The sequence below is a fragment of the Gopherus flavomarginatus genome, chromosome 1 (assembly GCF_025201925.1).
Source record: "Gopherus flavomarginatus isolate rGopFla2 chromosome 1, rGopFla2.mat.asm, whole genome shotgun sequence".
NCBI classification, from domain to species: Eukaryota; Metazoa; Chordata; order Testudines; family Testudinidae; genus Gopherus; species Gopherus flavomarginatus.
The window spans coordinates 165,392,125-165,418,555 of NC_066617.1; the positions used below are offsets into that span (position 1 = coordinate 165,392,125).

At 43.7% G+C, this 26,431-nt stretch overlaps 1 protein-coding gene across 1 annotated transcript; it reads left to right on the top strand.

Annotated features, from left to right (window-relative positions):
- On the top strand, positions 1-26,431 carry DPT (dermatopontin). The gene is made up of 4 exons (XM_050962027.1): positions 1-324; positions 7,061-7,186; positions 19,094-19,201; positions 24,961-26,431. Exons 1-4 carry the CDS (start codon positions 26-28, stop codon positions 25,025-25,027), a joined length of 600 nt encoding a protein of 199 aa, XP_050817984.1. The 5' UTR covers positions 1-25; the 3' UTR covers positions 25,028-26,431.

A 26,431-nucleotide genomic window follows, 5' to 3' on the forward strand; every position in this document is an offset into this window, starting at 1 on the left:
TTTCTAAGCCAGAAACATATTCAACATGGACCTTATTCTTCTCTGTGTGTTCCTGCCACTGGTGACGGTGGCTTGGGGCCAGTATGGGGATTATAACTATCAACACTATGACTACGGGGGTAATGATGGGTGGGTCAATGTGTATCGTCAGGGCTTCAATTTCCAGTGCCCCCATGGCCAGGTGATAGTGGCAGTAAGGAGCACTTTCAGCAAGAAGGAAGGCTCTGACAGACTGTGGAACTATGCATGCATGCCTACGCCCCAGAGTCTTGGGGAACCAACAGAATGCTGGTGGGAAGAGATCAACAGAGCTGGAATGCAATGGTAGGATACTGTTAAACTATCTTTTGAAAGAGAAATTGCAATGCTCAAAGTTGAAGGGTGCATATTAGCACAGTGATGATAGTACAAGTGCACATTAATTAGCTGCTTAGCCATTACAAATGACTATCTTAGTCATATTAGTAATGATGCATACTGATGTGATAATGATCCTACATTACACTTCTATAGCACTTTCCCACTGGAGGAGTCCAATGCACCTCTGAGGCAGCTCGGTATTGTTGCCGCTGATTTTACAGATGGGGAAACCGAGGCACGGAGGGGGCTGTGACTTGCCCAGGGCTAAACAAGGAAACAGTGACCGAGCTGGGAACAGAACCCAAAATTCCTGACTACCTGTCTCCAACCCTAATCATTAGAAAAAGCTCCTTCCCAGCATAGCATTTTTTTTCTCTGTATCTTTCTGCTGCTGAAGACTTTGGCTTGTGCCCAGTATGGGACTGTTTACTACTCACATCGGTATTACAGGGGCCCAAAATACATGCTAATCTATGATGATGACAATGAATATTAATTATATGGGAAAGCCTAATATGATCAGCAGTAGTTCATATTTAACATGCATATATGCTACTCTGCTTCTAAAAAGGACTTGACAGAAATTATCAGATTTTAGGTGGGAGGTGTGGCAAAGTTTCATGGGACGATCTATGGCAGTTCATTCTGGGACATTACGTGTTCCCCAAATTTCATTTTCTCATGATGTTTTCATGAAATGGAAAACAGACACATGTTGAAAATGTTCGTGTATTCGTTAAAAAAATTCACACATTTTAGATTGGCTCCAAAAAATTCTGTAAAGAACACAAACTTTTTCAGATTTTGCATGAAACAGGAAATTTTTCAAAAATTCAAAATGAAATGGGAAAGACTTGATTTTCAAGGGGTTTGAGTCGTGTTGTGAATGATTCATGCTCCTCAGTTCACCCTCTGATAAGTTCCTATGGCTGATGCAATTGCTAAGAAAAAAATTGACTCTTTATGTTCACTTTGGAATAAGACTGAGAAGAAAAAGGGAGAGCTAGGAAGGAGATAGAGATGTCAAAATAAGCAAGAGATTAGATCATTCTGGTAATGTGTTACGCAGTCCTTTTCATACTTTGATGCAATTTGCATTTACTGCATAATAATTTTGAATGAGTTCTTTCTATTGTTTAAAAATAAAGAAAACTTTTTTTCTTCTCAAACAACCCTTGACAGTAATTGCTAAAGTAATTTCTCACAAACAGGATATTGTGTAATTCTATGCAAAGTGTTTTCTTATGCCATTGGAACCCTCTAGAAACATTCATCATCAGAACTATATGTACCTAGGAAGTCTATATCCTCTGCATGACATCTATGCCCTATTTCTTTCTCATCTCTTAGATCTTTCTACTTTGTCTCTCGCACGTTCTTTCTCTTCTCTTTCTTTTCTCTCTCTCCTCTCTGTTTTCTATCAGTTACTTATCTTAGATATTTCTCTCTCTCTTTTTCTGTGTTTACCTATCTTATCTCTCCAGCATATATTTATCTTGGATATTTTATTTAACTGTCTTTTCTATCTGTTGGCCTTATCTGTTTTGGATGTTACTCTCTTAACTAACCTGTCCTGTCTAACTCTTTTATCTGTCTGTTCTGTTTATCTTATCTCTATATTGAGCATTTTCTCTTTTCCTATATGGATCTATTTCAGGTGGGATTTTCAAAAGCACCTAAGTGACCACTGAAAGTCCTTGGGTCTTGTGCTCCTATGTCACTTTCTTAGGGCTTTTGAAAATCCAATCCTTCTGTCTTCTCTTAATTTATTGCCTCTCTTTTCCAGCTCTCTATCAAGCTCATCACTGTAGTATTTGCGTGCCTGACAGTATTCTGAAAATACTTCCATTCAGGAACTGTGTAGGAACACAAATATGAATAATAATCTGTAGTTAATCTGTAGTACAGTGAATCTTTTTCTGGCCATCTCTGTGTCCCTTTTGGACTCCTGATTGATCAGTTCTGCTTGTGAGGGACAAATTAGATTAACTTCAGTTGGCAAAGATCTCTGCTGGATTATCTAATCCATTTCTCATTGTGGCGAGATGGATTTTATTAACCTTATATCATCCCTGACTGATGGGTATCTGGCCTCACTTGGCATATCGCTAACAACAGAGATTCCACAGCCTCCATTGGCAGCCTGCTCCATTCACAAACATAAAGCTGCAAAATTCTTCCTAATATTTAATCTACATTTTCCCTGATGCAGTCGACGTCTGTTACTTCTTGTCCTGCCTTCAGTGACTAATGAGAATAAATGTATTGTTGTCTGCATGACGTCTCTTTAGCATATTAGCAGGTAGTTGTTGTCACAGTTTCAGGGTAACTATACATGTATTCCCCTCTGTGGTCTTTTGAGGCCACCACTTCAGGTTTCTGGTTCCCAGCCATCACCTCTCTTGGGCAGAGTCCCACGTCTCTTTCCCTTCGGAGCAGGGGTTTTAAGGCTGCAGAGCTCCCTGCCTTGTATTGAGATACCTCAGGCAAGCCAGTCTGCCTAAAGGCCAGCATCTGTGCATTGCTTTCTTGCCAAAGGCTATGAACAGTGTTTTTCAAACTGTTACATGTTACCACACGGCTCTTTCTAAGCAAGCATATTTATTCTTAGGGTAAAAGCATCACAGAGAAATCAGATCAAAACAGTAAAAATTCCTATGCAAATGCTAAAAGCTTACCAGAGGTCACCCATCAGTCTTCCCAAAGTCTTTCCAATTCTTCTGCAAGGTTCGGGGCCCTTAGAAAGAAGATCCTGCCTGTTTGCTAGATCAGAAGGAAAGCCCAGAGTCAGTTTAAATGCAGCCTTTTTATGCCAAAAACCCTCTCTTTGTCCGTTGGTCTCTGGAAAACCCAGTTTGAACCAGTATATGCAGGCCTACCCATGGTTGGTACTTCTCTGGAGGTGTTTACTAATCACCCCTCACTGTTTTTGGTTCTGGAGGAGCTGTGATAACCCCCACACACACACCTTGCCCCCCCAGAGTGGCACACAATCCCTGCCTCACGGTGATACATAAACGTAATACAACATGGTCCCCACAGATATTAATGTGCTGTTGCAATATCTGTCACAGTTACCATGTCCCCTCTCTGACACTTTGCTTTCAGCCTGAACATGTTCTCCATTTGCTTAACTTTTCCTTAGAGGTCTAATTTTCCCAGCTCTTTAATCAACCTTTGATCAGTTTTGTTGCTCTCCTTTGAATTCTCTCCAGTTGCTGGCTATCTTGTCTAAAACATGCATCAGAAACCCCATTCTGGTTGAAACACCAAAAAGAGACCGTTGACCAATAACCTGATACTGTCTAGTTGTGTTTTTTTAACTAATTACCGTCTCTGTACATTGTGCAGATTTCAAAGCAGAAATGAACCCAAGAGACAGTCTTTTGAAAAAACACGAGAGAGAAAATGGAGTGGGGATGTAAAGCTCAGAGAGGAAGAAATATTATGACTTTTCACTATTATGACCCTGATTCAGCATGGGTTCACTTAAGTACAGGCTTAACTTTAAGTGCTTTGCTGATTAGGGGATGTCCATAAGCATGTGCTTAAAGTTAGGTATATATTTACGTGCTCTGATGAATAGAGATGGGCTTAAACACATTGCTGAATGGGGCCAGACATAAGCATGTGAGTAACTGGATGAAGTTCTGCGGCCTGTGATATATAAGAGATCAGACTGGATGATCTAATGGTCCCTTCTGACCTTTGAATCTATTAATGTGTTTAAAGTTAAGCACATGTTTAATGACTTTGTTGAATGGGGGCCTATTTTTGAAGGGAGAGATTCTGACACCTTTAATCATGCTGATTAGCACTCTTACTTCACAAGTGTCTCCACTGGCTTCTCGGAGACTGTGTGGGGAACAAGATACTACTCAATGTTAGGGCAGCAGAATCTGGCCCTTAATGACTGGTGGGTAAGCAGTGGCGGGGGATTGGAGCAGTGAGAGGTCAGGGGGACAGTGTCAGTTTCTAATAATTTATAAGATAAGCCCTGTTAATTATGGCTTTGTTGTGGCAGCTACACAGTGACACATTTTGAACAGGGATGTGCAATCCAAGGAAGGGTAATGTATGTCTATCCCATTCCCTTTACAATGGAGGGGGCCCTGGGAGTTCAGTTTAAAACTTTTCCACCTGAATGAAGGGAGAGTTTGGGTGATTTCTCTGCCTCTGGTGAAGTTCATTTCTTCTGTGGCCGCTGCTCAATTATCTATGCCAGAGATGATTTAAAAATATATATTTAGGAAGAGCAATTGTGGATGGAATGAACCAAATTGCACCAAATGGCAGGGATTAAATAACCAAACAAACAACTCTTGTCCAAAAAAGGATGTTTCTTTATGACAGGGGTGGCCAACCTGAGCCAGAGAAGGAGCCAGAATTTATCAATGTACATTACCAAAGAGCCACAGTAATATGTCAGCAGCCCTCCATCAGCTCCCCCGCCCCTTGCGCCTCCTGCCCATCAGCTGCCACCGCTGATCAGCACCTCCTCACCCCTTCCCGCACCTCCTGATCAGCTGTTTTGTGGTGTGCAGGGGGTTGGGGGGAGGGGGCCGATAGAGGGCATGGCAGGCTCAGGGGAGGGGGCCGGAAGGGGTGGAGTGGGGGCAGGGCCTATGGCAGAGCCAGAGGTTGAGCAGTGAGCCCCCCATCCTCCCCCGGCCAACATTGGAAAGTTGGCGCCTGTAGCTCCAGCCCTGGTGTCGGTGTCTATGCAAGAGCCGCATATTAACTTCTGAAGAGCTGCATGTGGCTTCAGAACCACAGATTGGCCACCCCTGCTTTATGAGGTCTTCATCCCCCAGGCCTTATTCAGATTAGATAGATTAATGCTGTGCCCTACCCTCAACAAACTGTTTATTTTTCAGGGACAATGTATAAACTTTTCTAACAAAGTGCGGTTTAATATAAATTTATTGTCTCTTTTCCTTGGCTAGGATTCTGAGAAAGTGCTTTGTTGGAAGTGAGGAAAACAGGTTCTGCAGTCTCTGAATCATTCTTTCTCTCTCTCTCTCTCTCTCTCACACACACACACACACACACACACACACACACACACGCACGCACAACCCTGGGACACAGATTACATCATGGGCTAAGGAAGCAAATGTGTGTGGGAGTTACCTGTTCACATGTTGGCAACACGGCCCAGTACATTTGTGGAGGACTGTTCTTGTGCAGACTCTATGACCAACACTGGGAAAGCGTTACACAAACCCAGGAATCAGGCTGACTGCTTTTTAGACTGCCCTTTCCACATGTTCCCATTTGCGCTAGCTGCCATAAACAAGCTGGTTTTCTTTGCAGTTGTAAGTTTATTTTAAAGGGACAGCAGGGTGCATTTTTACACAGATCCACTGTATTGAATCTAGTGCATAGATGGAAATGGAAGCAGGGCTGCTTAGGTTTGTGTATAGTCCTCACCAGTCAACCTCAACAAGGAATGAGACCATGGGGAAGAGGAGCTAGCCTCCCCCAAGAACAGAGAGGTTGTGTGACAGAGGAATGGGTCACTGCCAGTGACTCACGTGAGGGAAACAGGGTTGCTAGTGGCACGAGCCAGATTGGACAGCAGGGTTGCCTATGGCCACAGAGAAGTGGATGACAGGATTCCTAAGGCCCTGGAGTAAATGGATGGTGGAGTTTCCTGCAGCCCTGGCAGAAGCAGATGACAGGAAGTTGCATGACCTCGGTGGAGCTGGACATTATGAGAGCCTCCCTTGGCCTGAGCTGAAGTACTTTAACTGCTTTCAGCTTTGCCTCAAGCACTTACCCTTCCCTTCTTGTCCTTAATGGGCTGATAAAGATTGATGCTGGGCTGTATCGCTCAGGTAATGGCATTCTGTAAAATAAGGACGCCATCAGCAAAACCAGCAGGCATGCACTTCTGTCTTGCTGCTGCACTTGGAGGAAATTTTGCATGGAATATTAAAAATAATAGATCTTTGTGCAGCACCACTGCAGGAAAGAGTTTTACAGGAAAACAAAATTACCTAGGACAGTCCTTTTTTTTCCTGGGAAAATATTGTGCTTTATGTTTCATTAGCAAAGCTCTGAAGAGAGAGCTTTGTGATGGTATCATACCATAGGCTTTTCAGGCATCATCTGCCCTACAAGGAAAACTGAGTTTTTTGTAACCCCGGGTTGTTGGTGGAGGACCTCCCTCATTACTTTTAGCCTAGTGGTTCAGTAAATTTAGCAAGCATTTCATTTTGCAAATCCAAATTCAAAACCTTGGGCAAGTCTTTTAATCTCCCTCCAGAGAATGTCTCAGTTTTCCCAAGTACAAAATAATATTGTTATGCTGTTACCAACTCTTGGGACTTTATCCCACAGTTTTTGATGTTTCCATTAAAGCCCCATCTCCTGGATTCAGGTGATTACATAAGAAACTCAACTTTCATTTTCATCAAATCAGTTTCTAGCCCACAGGATTGCAGAGAAGAGCTTGAAAATGTGACCCCAGTGAACCCTAAATGCTCAAATACCAGAGGGCAAAGAAAAAGAAGTATTAATATAACATTTTAAAGCCAATCTTTGCCCAATTCATGATTTTTGAATATTTGGGGTTGGCAACACTGTATCATTTCCTTGCCCAGTGCTTTGAAGATGTAAATTGCCATATAAGTGCTGCTTTCTTCTTTAAAATAATACTTAATAATGTATTTTATTTTTCCCTGTCTTTTCTCAGGTATCAAACCTGTTCAAATAATGGACTAGTGGCAGGGTTCCAGAGCCAGTATTTTCCATCTGTGCTTGATCGGGAGTGGCAATTTTACTGCTGCCGCTACAGCCGGAGATGCCCATACTCCTGTAGGTGAGTTCCACAAGATTTATTATAGCCCAAATCTGCTCAGTTCTTGCTGCAAAGTGTTCAGAATTGTTATCCTCCCAATGTAGCATAACTGACCACTGGGCCAGGGATGTTCAGTGCCCTGTTGTCGTATGCATTGAGAAGAAGTTAGTCCTGTGTACTGAGGTGAAGCATGTATATTTCTGTTCTGGCCAAGCAGTATCACCTGGGGGTTGCATGGCTTAGGGGATTTGGGAACAGAGTAGGGAACTTTTCACCTCTAGTCATCTCACACAAATCATTCTTCAATTTTTTTGTAGTACGTAGGCTGTTTGAGGGCCTCTGTGGAAATGAATTAGTGATCATAGTCCAAGGCCTGGTGAAGAGATGTCTGCATCTCAGAAAAGATCATCACAGTTGGCACTTGTTGGTCTCCTTGTTGGCGGTCTCATCAAGGAGGCTAAGGACTAACTGGGCCATGGGTACTGAGCTCCTCTGCTGCCCTAGATGTGGTCCTTCTAAATCAAGGAGAAAATTTATTAGCAGGATATTAGAAGGCAAGCTTGCATTGATCCTGCCTGCTCTGAGGTGAAACAGGGGACTTCAGTCTCCATGGTTGTTAATCCAGCGTTTTTTTCACTGGTACACTAAGTAATTCTCTTACACATTTTTAAGGAAACAATGTGCTTCTAGCTTTGTGATCAGAACTAGTTTTTGAAGTGCATTCTTCATTGAGATGCATGTGAGATGTTCACATGCCTGCAGGCCTTATTGTTTGGCTGGCTGGCTACCAACCAAATGCAACAGCAGTGCATTAGTTTTCAGAATCCAATCTCCTTACAGCCAGGAGGGAAAGAAACTGTATTTTTTAAAGCATAAGTAAAAGGAGTTATAGCAAAATCTGTAAATGCCCCTCTGTGACTTTCCTACTTTATGTGGTCTACAGATGCTCCGCATTTGCAAATTGTACTGACAGACCGGCCAAGTCTCCAGCATGTGAGGGAGACTTTGTTTGGATCTCATTTTAAGGCAGATTTTAAAGTCTCCACCTCTTGTGAGGCAGGAATTTGTTGTGTGTGTTTCAATGAAACAGTTAAAATCATTCGTATATCTATCTATCTATCTATAGTCAAATCACTCTCGTTCAGTCTTGGTATTACCACTTGGCTATGCCCTGAAAATCTGAAGGCAGATTAGCACAAGATCTAAAATAATAGTCTTGGGTTCATCATGTCGTGTGGTTCTCCCCTACACTATATGCAAGCCTAAAGACTGCCCATCTGTTTCAAAAAGACATGGCATTCTCCATTTCTTGTCGTCAGCTGTTGTGTAGTGTTTGTTGCACTGTTAAAGAGCAGCCATATTCCAACACAGAAGTAGAAGCATTTTAAGGAGGGTGAAGTGCTTCCTCCATAAACAGGGTGAAATCCTGCTTGCAGATCCATGCAACAAATCTTGAGTCCTCTGTTCTACTCTCTGTGCTCAGATTCCCCAGTGACTGGGTTAGAGATCCATTCATCTAAACAGAGCAGGACACAACAGTGGAGATCCATTGGGCAGATCTGACAAGATTTTGCCCACAGTTTGTTAAAGGTCTTTGGGATCCTCCAGGGGGTTAGGGACATTATAAAATCAGCTCTGCACTGTCTAACTTCTGCCTAACTCTGTGCTCTCATCTCTGGTCACTCACTCCAGGGTCCAGTTTGCTCTGTTCAAGCTACATGTCTAACCTCCTGCTTTCATGTCCTTCTTCCAGTCTTGTGCCATTTCCCATGTGGCTCCCTCAGCCTGGAACCCCTCCCTGGTCCAGGGTGTGATGCCCACTGACACTCTCCTGCTTAAAGTCCCTCCTTAAAACATGTTTCTTCCAAGTGGCCTACAACCCCTAGTCCTCCCCTCAAAGTAGTGTTATCCAGACAGATACAAGATATAGTAGTAGAAGAACCCTACTGAACCACTGCAAGGGCCTAGGACATTGATGTTCTTCGATACCTCCTATTCTTTGCCTGTAGCACACAATAGTTTAGTCTCCCAAGGGCTGTAATACTTAGGTCTAATTCTGGTTGTTGACTTGGTGTAGGGGTGGCTAGGTGGGGTTTAGTGGCCTGTGCTATACAGGAGGTCATGATCTGGTGGCCTGTTGCTAGGCAGGTATACCCCGTCACCCCTTTGGGAGGAGTTATGGCCCCGCAGTCAAGTTAATTGGGGTGCCTTTCCATGCAGGGCAATGTGACCTAGTGGCCAGAGTTGAGAGGGCTGTCCTCCTGCGCAGGGTGGTAGGGTCTAATGGTAAGAGTCAGTGGGCCCATGCTTTGGTGCAGGGTAGCACAGCCTAGTGGCCAAAAAGTGGGGTAGGCCACCACCCATGGTTGGGTTGGCAGCTTGGGCAGGTGGACCCTGGCGCTCCCTACTCCACCACGGCCCTCTCAGCAGCGAGGGTATCCGCCACTGGGTCAGCAGGGATCTGTCCAAAACACACTGACTGTGTTCCCGGTTTCACAACCGGATCAATGTCTGCTCCAGAGTCCGCAGCCCCTCTGGTTCTCTGGGGTACTTGGCTGGCGCAGCTCCTGATGACTCCTTCTCATGGGCTCCCATGGCTAGCCAGGTATTCTTCTGGGTCTTGGCATGCCTGGCCTCTGCAGTCTGGGGTTCTGACAGCTCCTGGACAGGAACCCCCAACACATATTGTCTTCTCAGTGGTCAGAGTAGACTGAGCTGGGCTGCTCCCTTTTATAATGTGGTTCCAGTTAGAGCATGCCCGGCAGGAGAGAGGGGGCCTGGCTTCCTCAGCCCATAGTGTAGGGTTAACCTCTTCTTGCCCAATGCAGGGCAAGTATACCCCCTCACATGACTCATTCTGGTCTTGCAGACTGTGATTCCAACAGAAAATATGAAACTTACAAGACTCTGCTAGACTTCACTGCTCAGCACTTGTTTTTCCTTTACTTCTCCTCCATCAGCTATTAGATATACATGGTCTATTTAGATGCAGGGACCATGTCCTCTGAACTATCCAAGAAGCATCACACCCACTGTTGGAGCTACTTAAATGATAATAATGATAATGCAAGATTAATTATTTATTTCAATACCTGTCCAATTTTGATAACATCTCTATCTTTCTTCCCCACACATCTCTCTCCCTCTCTCTGTCAGAGGCTCCCAGACTGTGGCCTAGTCTGTGGAACAATTTCTGGTTGTTTGTAGAGAAATAGCTGTTCACATGGTGCTGGCTCCTCCTTCTTGCTTCCAGGTGCTCAATGACATTAAAAGGCATGGATCAATACAGGCATATTTTCCTAATATTACTTTTCCATGTATGCAGTTACTGTAGTTGCCCCATGGACAATGTGTGAGCCACAAGAAAATGTGGTTCACGCTACCAAAATGTTTGCGAATCCCTGATCTACTCTCGTCTAAATCAAAACAAGCCCATCACTGTGATATCTAAGTGTAGGGAGATTGCTAAGGAAAACTAATAGGAGCCAGAGATTCACAGAGTAGTTTGAGAATTAAGATTTTCTTGTCACATTTGTCTGACCCGCTTTCCCACTCAAAATGTTTTCATGCCCGTTTCTGCATCTTCTCTTGCAAATCTATAAGCAATATATCTATCACTTATATTTTGGATTTCACTTTAGACTGCATATGTATTTCACCTGAAGGAGAAAAAGATCAATTATCTTACTCCAATGCTCCAAAGTTCCTTCCTAAGAGACAGAGTCTTCCCAATATACAGCGGGCCAGCATACAACTTGTTAGAATCTTTCCAACTTCTCAGCCTAAACACAAAGTCATTTACCTTTCACTTCTTTGGATTATGTATACTACTTATTAGAATACTTTTTAAAGGCACCATTATATAACTAAGACCCATGCTTAAATGCTTTGCTGAATGGGGTGGACTTAAGCACATGCTTAACATTGAACATATGTTCTCAGCACTAACTCCCAGGGAAACTCCTCTGTACGCAACCCTTTGCAAACTACAACTGTAGCCTGTTCCAGTCTCAGATTTTTGAACTTGATATTTTTTGGGAGTTCTTGTTTTTTTCCTACCATGATAAGGCTTGTTCTTGAATTCCGTGGATTTCTACCATACCAAAGATTGTAAATTAATTACAGGAGAGGGAAAAAACGCAATACTTTATCTGCCCGGGGAAATGCTACACAAGTAAAATACTTCTGGTGGTGGGAGACCAGGTGTCCGCCATCTCTCTGGAAGGAACCAAATCTAATTTAATTGGAAAGGCAACAAATTCCTTGCAGATGTGGACACATCATTACTAAATAATCCCATTAGACCTCATATTTTTCTTTTCATAGGGGAATTGAAAAGCTTGACTTGATGCTCTCAAAAGCAAACACATGTCACTGAAGCAGCCGAAAGTCTGCACAGACTGTTTATGATTGTTTCCCTTCTCCAAACAACCAGCATTGTTGAGTGCCAGAAGGTCTGGCTTGCGCTGTGGCTGCTTTCTCTCTCAGTTAGATTGTCCAGGCAACTACACCATTTTCCAAGTGTTTACAGTTTATTGGACCTAAAGGAAGTGTCTGTTTCCTTTACCCAAGATGCCATCAAAACCATATTATAATCCATGGCATGGGAGCTTTAACTGGCACCTCTGAGATTATGAGCAGTGCAGTTACAGAGGCAGAAAAGTAACTGCAGAATTGGAAACTCACATTTGCACTCTCAATACCTTATGGTTGAATGTGGTCATTTTAAGGCAAAAGTGAAGTGTTCTTGCTGACATATACCCTAGGGAACACAACCCGATGAATTCAGTCTCCATGGCTATCAGTTAGCCACCTTGCAAGAGATCCTAATTCATTTAATGTTGAAAAACTAAATAACACTATTTCAGTCCTTCCCCTTTGCAGAATGGACAGCAGTTCCCAGATCACACAGATTAGCATCATGCCAGCATCTACAGGCCTTCAGCTGAGATTGTGGTGCCTTGTGTTAGACACTGTGCATACAAATGATAAGACATGGTTCCTGCACCAAAGAGTTTATAGTCTAACTAGGAAGGAGAGGTGAAGCGATTTGTCTACGGCCACCCAGCAGAACTGGGGATACAGCCCAGGACTCCTGATGCCCAGTCCAGTGTCCCAACATGCTGCCCCTGTAAAAGGCTCACTGCCTTTGCAGCAGCTCCAGGCACCTTGTAGCTCTTGAATCCTTAGCAGCATTCCTCTCTTGGAGCTCTACTAAAACCATGGGCTAGGCTAGAGCCTCTTCCAAAGCATTACTAAAAGGAGACCTCTCTTCGCTTTTCAACACAGCCTGCTTGCTAGGAGGGGATACCCATCATTCCCAAAAGTATGATTAAACAAACAATTAACTCCTATGTGCTGCAAACGTGCCACATGAAGCCATCACCACTGGTAATACAAAATTCCCCTTAGCGAAACCACATTCTTTATGCAACTACAAACGGCACCTGAAGCAACATGGCTACCTCTGGGCCACTGCTTATCCTGAGGGATCACAGGTATAAGGTCAAAGTTCATGTGCCCTCATAGAATAGAAGGCCCCAACTTTTGGTCACAGCTCCATTGGAGGAAGTGCAGCATGATGATGGGGAAAGACCATGTTAAAGAGCAGCTTCTCATCTTACTGGTCATATGGTTGTATAATAAATCTGCAATTTACAAGCAACATACGGCATTATTAGCAATGCAGCCACTATTGGGGACGGGGACTTGTTCTACTGTGTCTCAGAAAGTCTCATCTATGTACCTCTCTGTCTTCATTAGCTCCTCTAGCTCAGCCACCCAGCTCTCCAAAGCCTGTACATGGTCTCTGAGGGTCCTGCGCTCCTTGTACCGAGTGCACACATATGCCACCTGCCCATAGTGCAGGTAATCATACATGCTGCACTGTGTGCAATAAACTGGATAGTCCCTGCTCCGTAGCTGCACTTCTGCCTGCATTCTCTTTTTACTCCTGAAGTTAGATCTTTTGCTGAAGTTTTGTTTTTATCAGGGGGTGTTTTTTGGCTTAAGTTTAAAGAAGTTTAAGGAATGGTAAGTGTATCTAGCCCCCCTTCACACTCCCCTTCTGTAAACTCCCTCACAAAACTCCCCTGTTAGCCGCTTCTGTTTGCTAGCTCCTCTGGTCCCTTAGGAGTGGGCTTTTCAAAGGATTTTAAAGGACCTTTGTTTATATTCCCTGCTTATATTAACTGACTCTGCCATGAAATCTCTGTGTGAGTTGAGGTGAGTCATTTAAATTCTCTTGGCCTAATTTTCAAACGATGCTGAGCACCTGCAGCTCCCATTGACTTTGCTGGGTTTGTAGGTGCTCAGTACTTCTGAAAATCAGGCCTCCACTGCTACTGTTTCCTCATCTGTAAAATAGACATAATGCTACTAACCCACCATGGTAAATTGCTCTGAGATCGTGGATGAGACATGCTAGAAATTACCGTTTATTATTACAGACTTCTCCCTGGGTTGAATAAAATAACGTTACCTATATTATTAACCTCTTATGCATTTATTCTTCCTCAGGAAGAACAAATCCTCCTTCCAAACTAAAATAAAAATCCTGTTAAAGATGCTGAGCCTTTAAACACATCTTTTATGCAACACATATCCTGGCCCACCCTAAGACTTGTAGAATTTAAGTCACGATACACCAAAAACAAACAAACAAAACTCTAGGAAAAATCTATGTGTCAACATGAAGGACAAAGAGAAAATTCACTACAAAATATATATTCATGTACTCCTGCCATGCTCCGCACGCACACAAACTGATGCCTGCTTTTCTTTTGTGCATTTCTACATTCAAACCCAGTCCTGGAGACAGATTCCACCCCCTATCAGCTGAACAAGCACAACCAGGACAGCGGAACTTTCAAGTTTCACCCCCAGGGGTGTGCTCTGCTCTGCTAATGTGCCTCAACACTGACTGAAAAGGAGACAGTAGTTCACATTTATATCCTTGGCCTTGTTTCTGAGACTGCTGCCAAGAAGCAGTGATGCAGACACCTGTTCACTAGGACCTGGACTGAGACCACCGAGTTATTCCACATAGGCCACTGTACAACATTTAGATTGTAATAACTTAGATTCACTACCAACCTGATCTGGACTTGAAGTAGCAACCTCCAGCAATGGTGAAAGGCTCCATATCTATTACCAATCACATAAGCCAGTCAGCTCAGTTTAAGAGATTTTTAGCCATTTATGTACATGACATCTCTGTTTCTGGGAGAAAGACCTGGGTATTGAAAAGGACGAGTAGTAACATGCAGAGCATGATCTCTCCATGTTTTGGCTCCCAAACTCCAAAAAGGGGTGAAAGTCAAAGGGAGGATAATAGCACACCGCCCAGCAATAGGATGAATTATTAGCATCTCTCTCTAAAGGATAGCACGCAATCAGGCTGACTTTGAGACATATAGGCTTGTGGCAAGAGTTACATAAACGAGCACAGCTAACGTCAAAGAAAATAGAATTAGACAGACAGACCACAAAGACCTAAGTGAACTTGAACTATGCTGTCCTAGCCCTATTTATAACATTCCTCTCCAGAACAAAAGGGGCTCAGGAGCGTCTGTATTCATAATAAAGCAAAACTCAAAGGCTCCAGCCTACATCTCATTAGTTTTGGTAGACTCATGGGATCAATGGTAGGGGCTTGATTCTCATTTACTCCATTCCCATATTTGGGGCAGGAAGTGTGGAAGGGGGAAGGGCAAAGGTAGCTTTAGATGACTTTGCACTCCCCACATTCTGATGTGGTGCAAGGGCCTCCCTAGCCCACAGTGTAAGTTAGAGCAGCCTCAGGGATGTTCTGTCTTTCACTCAGCTTCCCATGGCCAGTTATGGACTCTGGGTGTAGAGAATAGTTATTGTGTGGTGTGTTGTGGCCTTGCCCCTGATGTGCCCATTCCACCTCCTATGCCGGAGCCTGGGAACTCTTATTCCAGCTCTACACCAGGGAGACTTCCTGCATGGGAATATCCTCAGGGAGCTGTTTACATCTACTCAGAGGCTTCTTTATACGGCTCGAGTGGCTTCCTCTAAGAGTCCTTATTGCAAGTGAAAATCAGGCCCTAGATAAGATAGTAACATAGTCAAGCTGATTTGCCCATGCTGCAAAGTCTCTGAGGTTGCTTAAAATAACACATATTTAGGGCTTCTGATTTTTGGTTTTAACCAATAAATACTGATAAAACACCCCTGACACAAAAAGAGAAAAAAATAAAAAATGGGTATTTATCCAGTAAACACCAAACTCCCCATCCTGAAATGATGGTATCTAAGAACTTATCTACACAGAGCAGGAATGCAGACTATGAGGGTGTGATTTTGAAAGTGCACTAACGTGTTGCACATTAATTCCTCTGAGTAAACCTCACTGGTGTGCAGTAAAGGTTCCTTCATGTGATTTAACATAGTTCTGTTGGAAACTTTCAGAGAGATTACTTATTACAGCATGAACTACTGTAACGAGTAACATATGGGTTAGGCTAGGAGGTTGGAATGGACATGTCAGGGCCAAGGCCAGAGCATGCTACACATGACTATTCTCTACTTCCAGGGTCCATAATGGGCCAGGAGAAGCTCAGTGCAAGACAGAGCATTGGTGCAAGATACATTAGAATTGGAAAAGGTACAGAGGAGGTCAGCAAAAATGAGTAGGGGTATGGAGGAGGTGGCATAGGATGGATAACTCAATAATTGCCCTGTTGTGTTCATTCCCTCTTGGAAGACAGGATACTGGCTAGATGCACCATTGGACTGACCCAGTATAGCCGTTCTTATGATTTTATGTGATATACATTGTTTATTACAGTACATTCAAAGAGAAAGCCCTAAAAATCCCCAATGTTTGGACATCTACTTAAAACTCAAAAATTGCTAAAAATTCCCTGCCAATGATATTAATAAACTCTGAAAAACAGAAGCTCTAGATATATATTTTAAGAGCGTGAAGGCAGATGTGTCCAAAGCAGATATAATATAGTGCCAGCTATCAATCACAATAATACTCCAACTGAGTTTGCCTCAGTTTAGAGGACCGCAAGTCATATCACAAACATAGTCTAAGACAAGCTGCCAGCTCACTTGGGGATGACTGAAAAGAGATTTTGCCACGTATGCCACACTTGTATTTGGGATGGATCAGTGTTCACATCGCACTCTCTGTCAGTACCTGGCCCACACTGGGGAAGCTAATGATCCAATCAGTGGACCAAATTCAGCGATGAATCCTAGTCATCTAAGTAGGATTGCTAATTTCTAATTGTACAAAACCAAACACCGGCCTGGGGTTGCGGACTGGGAGGGGTGGTGAGGGCTCCGGCTGGGGGTGCAGGCTCTGAGGTGGGGCTGGGGAAGAGGGGTTTGGAGTTCAGGAGGGGGCTTCGGGCTGGGGCATGGAGTTGGAGTTTGAGGGGGGTTGCAGGGTGTGGACTCCAGGAGGGAGTTTGGGTTGGGGAAGGGACTCCAGGCTGGGGCAGGGAGTTGGGGTGTGGGGTCCTGGTGGCGCTTACTGCAGCTCCCAGGAAGCAGCCACCAGGTCCCTGAGGCTGCTAGGTGCATCAGTGAGGCTCTGTGCGCTGTGGCTGCCCTTGCATCTGCAGTGTGCCACCACCCTGCCGCTTCCTTTGGTCACAGTTCCCAGCCAATGGGAGCTGCTCAGCCGGCACTCAGGGCTCAGACAGCGCATGGAGCCTTCCTGGCTGCCCATGCACATAAGGGCCGCAGGGACATGGTGGCCGCTTCTGGGAGCCACACAGGGCTAAGGCAGGCAAAGAGTCTGCCTTAACCCTGGACCCCTACTGTGTCACCGACTGGACTTTTAAAGGCCTGGTCAGCAGTGCTAACCGGTGCAGCTAAGGTCACTTTTCGACCAGGCGTTCATCGAAAACCAGATGCCTGGCAACCCGACACTTGAGACACATTGTGCATACGCTAAGAAGACGACTCTGAGCCTGATCCAGATCTCTTCAGGGACTTCAGTGGGAGTTGGATTAAGGCCTATCACCCAAATCCTCTCATCCACAGAGGACATCTCTATCTCCTTTCTTCTATCAGAAAACTGAGCTCAGTGTCATCCATTCCCCTGGCTGTGTTATTTCTCCCTTCAGACAGGTGTTCTGTTCAGTTGTCTGGAGCAGTTGCCTGTATCAGTGATGAAATGTTGTTGGCTGTGGATCGTCACTTAACAACACAGCACCACAGAGACTGGGTTGATCGCCAGCCCCATGGCTGGCCCACTGACACGGATGCTGTTACACAGAGCTGATCACACACTTCTCAGATAAGACCAGACAATGTTGCACTCATGCTGCAATCACTAATTTGTTTGATGATGGTGTACGGTTAGGGGATAGGTGGCAGAAGAATGCCTGTGGGGTAAAAAGGAATCAGCTCCTGATGCCTTTAAGGTCTTAAGCAGCAGCATCAGAATTCTAACCTGATTCTTATTTTCATTTGCCCGGGAATAATATTTTGCCAACTGTGATGTTGCACGGGATGGTCTTTTCCTTTCATTTTCAAGAGCAGAAAATGACCTGTAATTAAGTCACATCTGCTATGTACAGAGAAAATAAACAGCTCAATAGTATGGTAAACAAAGTAATCTAAAATGCATTTAATTATACAGCCATTGGTGGTAATTTCAGAGAATTTTCACAGAAACAGTTCTGGTATAAAGCAGCCTAAGATAATATGTAAATATGATCTTTTTGAAAAATCAGATACATTTGCCTTAAAATATTCTTTCAGTTTCCGATAGTTTCCATAGTTACAGGTTAGGGCCCTGATTCACCAAAACACTTAAGCATGTGGTTAATTTTTAACATGTAAGTAATCCCAATAATACTATCCCTATTCAGCAGAACATTCAAGGATGCGCTTAAATCCCACTGACTTTAATAGGCTTCAAGAGCATAGTTGAGTGCTTTGCTGAATAGGGAGGGGGCTATTTGTGTGTGTAAGAATGTCCTTAAGGTCTTTGCTGAATTGGGGTCTACATCAGGGAACTGGGAGTTAGAACTCCTGGGGTGAAGTCCTGCTCCTATTAAAGTCAGGGGTAGTTTTGCAATTGACTTTGATGGGGACAGAATTTTCTCCTGAAACCTGATTCATCGCTATGTTACTCCAGATTCACGTTGATATAACTCAATTTACACCTGCATAAACCCAGTGATGAATCCAGCCTCTTGTCTCTATTGCCAACCTCCACCAGAGTCTTGATGGATGACCTTGGGCAAGCAGCCTACCCTCTCTGTGCCTCTATTTATTCATCTGTAAAATGGGAGTAATACTACTTGTCTCCTCCCCAGGAGGGTTGCTTGTAACTATTATTTCATTAATGTTTGCAGAAGCACTTTGAGATCCTTGGATAAATTACACTGTACACATTTAATCCAGATCATTCTTTCTTAAAGCCTGAATACAAACCAGGCGGAAAGAGAAGAAACAGGAACGCAATAGCTGTTACGTTCATACGTATAAGTCATAAATGGAGACATGGTTGTATTTATTTGACTTGGAAATATTTAGGACACTTTGCAGTAGTAAACCAAACAAACTGTTACTAGGAAAGTGAAAATACTTGCAACAGAAACAGAAGAAAGAGACAGGCATTACATTCTTGTTCAGATAGCAGCTACTCTGGGAGCAAGGCAATGTTTAATAATCAGACCTGCTCTACACAAGCTAAATTCTTTGTAATTATCCAAAGGATTCCAAGAACAAATTACATGCAAGAGAAACAAAACCATGTTATGTGTAGGACTCTGCATTATTATGTTGTCAATGGATAAGAACTTTCAAAGAGTAAAGACTTTCAAAGAAACAGAGGTGAAGATTCTGGCACTTGATCTGCATTCAGTCAATTCTATTTCTTTCTTCTTTTCTTCCAAAAGGTAAATTGTGTTTTCTTTTCTCTTGACAAAGTATGACAACAGAACAGCCAGGACACTATGGAGAAGATATGGACATGATGTTGTACACTTATGATCATTACATCCGGGGAGCAACTACTACTTTCTCTGCTGTGGACAGGTTTGCTTTTTGCTTTGAGTTGTTATTATAAGTGGGAGAAAAAGTGGCTATTTCACCCCCATCTGGAACATAGGATTGCCCTACTGGGTCAAACGATGGTCCATCAAATGCACTATCCCTCATCTGGGTAAGTCCATCATGCACCCGGGTAAATGTTATGGGCTGTACATGGGGTAGGGGAGGAATTACCCCCCTATCCTGAGTGGTAATCAGCTTAGATGAGATTTGGTTAGTAGGCATAGCTACAAGCATTATTAGCAGTGGGCCTCAGCCAAAAAGTTCACATGTGGATCTGCGCTCTCCCCAGATTTACTGGTGTTTGGATGTGTAGTTTTGGCTCTGGCCTACCTCTGGATACTATTGTTTATACAATTATCCAGATCTTTAAAATTCCAGCTTGACTATCCCATACTCCTGGAAGGACAGAGGTGCTCATTTCAGCCCACACTTCATGAAGGCAACTGGGGAGATAGCAGGTGTGCAGAGCGCCTCAGGCCACACAGGACTGCCAAATGCTGCAAACTGTGTGCGGCGAGGTGGAGACACATCTACTGCTCCTTCTGCTCACTTTCATGCTCAGTCTGCGTGCGCCACACTGTATCAGCCGCAGGTGATCCACATCAGATGTATGCTGCTTCCTGACAAATTAGAAGCTCCTTTCAGGATGGACTCCTGAAGGATACAATGCCCTCAATCCCCTTTCGCTGGCATCAATTGCCATAGCCACAGAGCCCCTGAAGACTGCATTTTGCCATCTTTAGCTTGATTAAGGCAGAGAGTTGCTAGGTGCTATCACTGGGGTACAAGGAGAGGAGGACTGGGACTCCCCTTCCACTCCCACCCCCGAAACCCCATCATAACAGTAGATACATCCCCTCTAAAACCTCACAGCAGTCCTAATTTAACACCACCCCCAGCTTTTATACATGGCAATTGTATGACTATTTTCTCTGACCCAGTGAGTAGAGCCTAGTGCTGGTGGCTGACTGCTGGTTGGAATTCCTTCAAGCTGTGTGCCAACAGGGACAGATCATTGGTCTGAGCCTGTACAGTAATTTCCATATTCTTATAGACATGACATCAGATTATTCCCCATGCCAGAAACCAATTCTTATAATTTACAGTCATGTAAAAGGGACTGTGATAAATAAAGTGGGGAGAGGGTAGCTCCCTTTAATGGACACCCATCAGCCTTGACAGGGACTAAAATGCCTGTGTTTGTGGACATTCAGGGAACTGACATTAACAATTTGAGGGGATTTCAATTACAGGTTTTTCCATATGCAAAGAGCAACACTATGTATTCAGTCTAAAATTGTTTTCCTTTGTCTAAAATAAAAGTAACAGAAAGGAACAAAAGTAAAGTCTTTGTGAGAGAAGACAGACAGTATGTGCATCTCCACTGTTCAGGGTGATGCATAAATATGAGTTATGCACACAGGGAGAGTTCTTAGTAATTTCATAAAATGTTAGGGTTGGAAGGGACCTCAGGAGGTCATCTAGTCCAAATCCCTGCTCAGAGGGGGCCCGATCCCCGACTAAATCCCTAAATAGCTCCCTCAAGGATTGAATTCACAACTCTGGCTTTAGGAGGCTAATGCTCAAACCACTGAGCTATCCCGCCCCAACTTAAAGGTGCAGAATATAGAAAACAAAGGCACAGCATCTTAGCTACATACACAATCATAATGTGACTGAATAGCCTCATCCCTTTAATATCTTAAAAATGGATTGGGCCAAACACTGGTGAATATTCTGTACCATAGATCAAGCTGGTTCATTAGTGTAAGAACCTATTCACAAACAGCTTGATGAATCAGAAGCTGAGTTTCAGGCAGAAGGACACACAGAAAAGGGAAACCCTATTAATCTACTGCGGATTTGGATGGGGGTCTGCAAAAGCGGCCTGTAGAACCAGTGGTGTTTCTCAATATGGCAGGAGGCTCCATAAGGCCCAATATGGAGTGGTTTAAAATAAAGAGTTTTACCTATACTGGGCCTGATTCTTCCACCTCTTTGACACAACATAAATGCAGAATAACTTCACTGAAATCAACAGTGACACTGGTATAAAACAAGGCGTAAGTGAGCAGCTTCAGGCCCTGTAGTTTGAAGCATGCTGCAAAGTCAGGCACAGAGAATTAAGAGTAATGAAATATAAGACCGATTCCTTTCCAGAGAATGAGTTAATTACTTTGTATTAATTGTGCTAGACCATTATTTATCATTAGCATTCATTACTGCCTTAGGAGCAGGGCTCTGTGTACAATGAGATTATACAGGCATGCAAATAGATATCATTGGTCTGTTTTTGAAATTGCTGCATTATTGTGCTTCAAAAACTTCACTTTAAAATAAATTCTGTCTCTAGCCGTCATGGTTGCAGAGATAACCTTCAAAATGTGAACCTAAGTAGAACAATGCAGTGTCCTGTTAACTATTTCACTGCTGGATATTTTAGCAGCGACACCAAGCCAATTTGCTAACCCACCATTATGGGATACCATTGTAGATAATGAGTTGGGGTGTACAGAGGCAGCCAGCTGTTGCCAAGAGTGGCTGGAGAGAGGAGAATTAGGAATTCAAACACTTTTCCTGTCCACCCACATTTACAGTAAGAGGAAAAGAAGAGCTACCTTGGCCACAGTGACCTTCCCAGCTCCCTGGAAGCAAACCAGGGACTCCCCCTGGCCAAGGTTGTCAGCGCAATGCCACGGGAGTTGTGGATTTGCAGAAATGATAATAAATTCCCAGGCTTTTATGGTCCCAGAAATGATAGTTTCTGACAAAATTACATGGGGCTGATGATTGCTTACTGGCAACCTTGTAGTACAAATTATTCCTACCAAAGGCAGGAGTAACTGATGCAAGAGACAGGCAGTTGGATCAGTGGTGCCTCGTCTCCCTTGTGGTAGAGAAGAGACAAGACTCCAAGGTCATGACTACACTAGGTTTTTCCCTTTAGCATTTCCCACTGCCGCTATCCCCATTGATAGTAGCAGTGGGAGCACTAGTGTAGTGTAGACAAGGCGCTGGCTGCTGGTTGGAACACCTTTGAGCAGAGTCTGATGACATGGTGCTTCAAATGCCAGCTATATTCAGGAGCCCCCTGTCCCACCATCACTATCACTGGTGGAGCTGAACCTATGATAGCAGCAGTGGGGGATTTTAGAGAAAAAAAGGCTAATGTAACACAGCCTTGGAATCTTTAGGGAGGCAGCTGGACACAGACAGACCTTGCTGTTTTTCCCAGCTCTCTAGTTGCCAGAATGACTAATGCAGGCTGTTCGGCCAAGCGCCACCGGTCCAGGTCTCCCTAAATCCGGGTTTGGAATCTGCAGCCACGGAGTGGGCCTTAATTATACTGTAGGGTGTATGTGTTAAAATGCACAGAGCATGCCCTCCTCTGCAATCCTTTGCCGCTACAGCCCGTATGGGAACCCAGCAGGTTTTGGCAGTGCAAGTGGTGGGACACAGAAGTCACTCCCAGCCACAGCTTTTCTGGAGCGTGCCTTATACGAAGTTCAACAATTTGGTATACGGAGATTTTTGTCATCTGTTCTTCTGTGTCTTTGCTTGAGTGAACTGAATAGTGAGAAATCTCTTAACTGCTATGAGAATCATCATTAAAGACACCATTAAAGACAGCTACCTGTGTGGTAAGTGCAATAGAAATGCCGAGGAAGACACTGACTACCCAGATAGATTAGCTAAGCTATCAGGTGTTTTAGGCTCTCCATTAGGTTTTGTATTTTTAATTTAATTGGAAACAGGTTATCTGAGGATTTAAATATTTCCCTGCAGCTTTGGAAACCCAAATACAGCAGAAGTAGGTACACGAGAACCACAGTGTGAAAGTGACCAATAAAGCTATGCTTCCTAATTAAACGCATGTCTACACTGCAAAACCAGGTGTGTTCTTAACTCAGGTTCAGACACAGAAACTCAGCTTTAACTCAGGTTACAGGAGCCTGGGATTGAATTTAAGTGGCGGACTTGAGTTAGATGCCAACTTGCTATGTCTTCACTGCTGCTTTAACGTGAGTTAGCTAACCTGAGCTAAGAACACACCTTTTTTTTGCAAGGTAGACATACCGTAACAGAAATGCAAGAGATTAAACGAACAGCACAAAGGATACAAAGTAAGCCCAGAATCACAGATGCCGATTCCGTGGGTGCTTTGGGGCTGGAGCACCCATGGAAAAAAAATAGTGAACGCGCAGCACCCACCAGCCATCCACAGATCAACTGTTCAATGGTGGGCAGGAGGCTCTGGGGGCAGGAGGCAGAGCACACACCCAGAAAATTGAAAGTCGGTGCCTGTGCCCTGAATAGTCCCAAATAAAGTTGATGGGGCTGAAAATTATGTTTGGTTGATGGATTGAGGTCTAAATTAACGTTTCAAAACTCTTTCTGTTTTAATATCATAGACAGTATTATTAATACATGAAGTAAAGAACATTTCTTTTAAACGTGCTTGATTTTTATCTTGACAATGTTTCTTAATGGCAAAGTCACTGTATCTGAGCTTTTGAGCTTAAAGCCTCCATTACAACAGGTGCTAATTTAATAGACCATAATTTTGATCTGTAAAACCTTGTTGAAACATGATGTATCTGTATCTCTGGGTATCCAAGTGACCAAAGGAGTAACACATCTGTGATCAGCATGCATGTACCACAGAGGATGATTTCTTAAACTGAATCTAAAAATAAATTTGACATTATATTAGCCCTTGGCAACGTGCATGTCAGCAAACAATAATCAAAACTAGCTAGCCAGGCAAAAACATTAGAAAAATATTAAACCCTGCTGGTTAATGTGAGAGACACACTGTTCTAAATAACACTCCATTCAAATGTGGAAAACTACCATAATAATATGTACAGTAAATTGAAACTGAACTGAAAGGACTTTTACTTATAGAGAGTCCAGGGGGCAAAATTTTTCTCTCATGTACTCCAGTGCAAGTCAAGAGTAACTCAACTAAAGTCAATCGAGTCACATCCCAGCAAATGTGAGATCAGTGTCTGTCATCCCTTCTCCACAGCACCTCCTGTCTTTCCTGAATGCACAGAGGCATGCACCATATGGGGCTGCCAGCAGAAGACAGACACTCTGCATGATCTGGGAAGGAAATCTCCCCTTCGCCTGGACTAGCTCTCACAATGTTACCAACCCAGCGTTCAGACTCAAGCTCAGACGATTAGCTGTATCAGAGCTTCTGGAAACCTCCAAACTTTGGAAAGCCACTCATTACTAATTTAAATCACAGTTGCCATCTGCCAGTATTTTACTCTACATCTGAATTCTTTAGTTACCCAGTGCCACATGACAGCTGAAGTCAACCAACCCATTTCATGTACCGCAGATTACAGAGCGACTCATCATCTGACCAGTGACTTTTGATCATAACCAGCCTGGCTTTTCTCCTCTAGTCCCTGGTTTGAAGCTTACTGGAGATAGATCATCATCAAAAGTTGATATCTTCTAATGGATAATTCAGTGACCTTATGCCCTTAAGTTTGTCAGGGGGTAGGGCAGGGCATTACTAATCTTCTGAAATATTCAGCTGCCTTCCGTAATGTAACAGCACACAGGTAACACTTGGAGGAAGACTGATAGGGCTAGTTGCAGACAGTCAGAGTTTGCTAGCTGGAGGCACCTTTAGTGCAAAGTTGTTCTCATTTGTATAATTTTGTCCTCTGAGGTTGCCCTCGCCTCATTAATGTCTATCTCTTGTCTCTCTTCCCCGGCAGGGATCGTCAGTGGAAGTTCATCATCTGCAGGATGACAGACTTTGACTGTCAATTTCAAAACCTTTAGACATACTGCCTATACCAAACGTGGGGAGGCTGGGATGGGTGGGAAAGGGGCAATTAAACTCACAAAGAGAGCATCAAGCAGCACCAGCTGGCGGCTGAAGTTACAGTTCTTCTTTGCCTGTGGAGCTGTTAACCACAGTACCAGCCTATGGCACCTTTTAGCCTAGTAACATGATTGCAGCTTCAACCTCGGAGGACGCCCTTGAACGTTATGTGTGGCTGCATCTCACAGCTAAAATGCTTATGATATACACACGTTTTATTAGCAGTTATTTCTTTTTGTATTTATCCATTTCGCACATTATTTTGCGTCGCGCCTTTATGTCAAATGCCTCCCGTCCCTGAACCACTGCACACAAGGTTAAAATACAGTAGAAGCTCTGCCCTGTGCACTTCATTGCTCTTTCACGCCTTCTAGTTGGCACAGAAGCCCCACTGGTCTCTCCCCACTTCCCAGTGTTTAATAACTGAGACTGTGCTGTAGAGAGATTTCACACTGCCAGGATCTTGGCATTTTCCATATTGGGGATTTGCCCCAATTCCAGCCGTTGGTGTAACTGCACTAGTGCAAATCCTTTGTGTGGACAGGAAAAGCCACTATTTGCATTAAAAGAAGTTACTCCTGTTTGAAATCATTCACTAGTGCAAATAGCAGCTTCATCTGTTTATATTAGGAGCCTGAATCTCCTTTAGACTTAAGGTATACCTACACTTTGAGCTGGGACTGTGATTCCCAGCTTGAGAAGACATACTGGTAGTAGCTCTGATCTAGGTATCGAGCTAAAAATAGAGCTTAGCAGCAGCCGTGCAGGCCATCGGAGGGTCAGAATCCTGGATGTTCCTAGTCCACATCAGAGTCCATGTGGCTACGTCTTCTAGATTGGCCATGCTTGCTAGATTAAAGGTGGTGCGAGTGTGCCCATACCAGCTCCAGTCACAATCTCCAAGTTCAGTGTAGACATAGCCTCAAAGTGATGTTTGGAAGTGTTCACTTTCAAGTGTATGTTTTCCCTTCCCCGTGTAGTCGGCAGTCCATGAGCCTACCAGATTTCAAGAGTGTCGCTCAAAGAACACTTGTGCAGTTGCAGTCCAGCCAGACGACCTTTTGATGACTTCTGCCAGAAAGGTCAAATATGGGCTTTTTCACACTCAGAGATGTTTAGGGTTTGAGCCTTTGCCAAATGAAATCAAAGACAAAGTTCCCACTGACTTCAGTGGCACATGATCAGGCCCATAATGAAGACATGCACCAAACTCAAGATTCTAAGTTCAAGAGAAACACAGACATGAACGGACTCAATCACTCAGTTACCCCATCACAAGCATCTCTCTTATACTAGGTCTCTACTAGCATACTATGAAATGTTATCATTAAAACACTTGTCAAATAAACAAATTAAGTACA

What these genes read in the sequence shown, in the direction of transcription:
- DPT (XM_050962027.1), top strand. Translation starts at nt 26, where the DNA reads ATGGACCTTATTCTTCTCTGTGTGTTCCTGCCACTGGTGACGGTGGCT. An exon ending in AACAGAGCTGGAATGCAATG is followed by an intron (nt 325 to 7,060) that starts GTAGGATACTGT and finishes GTCTTTTCTCAG; the next exon opens with GTATCAAACCTGTTCAAATA. An exon ending in ACTTTCTCTGCTGTGGACAG is followed by an intron (nt 19,202 to 24,960) that starts GTTTGCTTTTTG and finishes CTTCCCCGGCAG; the next exon opens with GGATCGTCAGTGGAAGTTCA.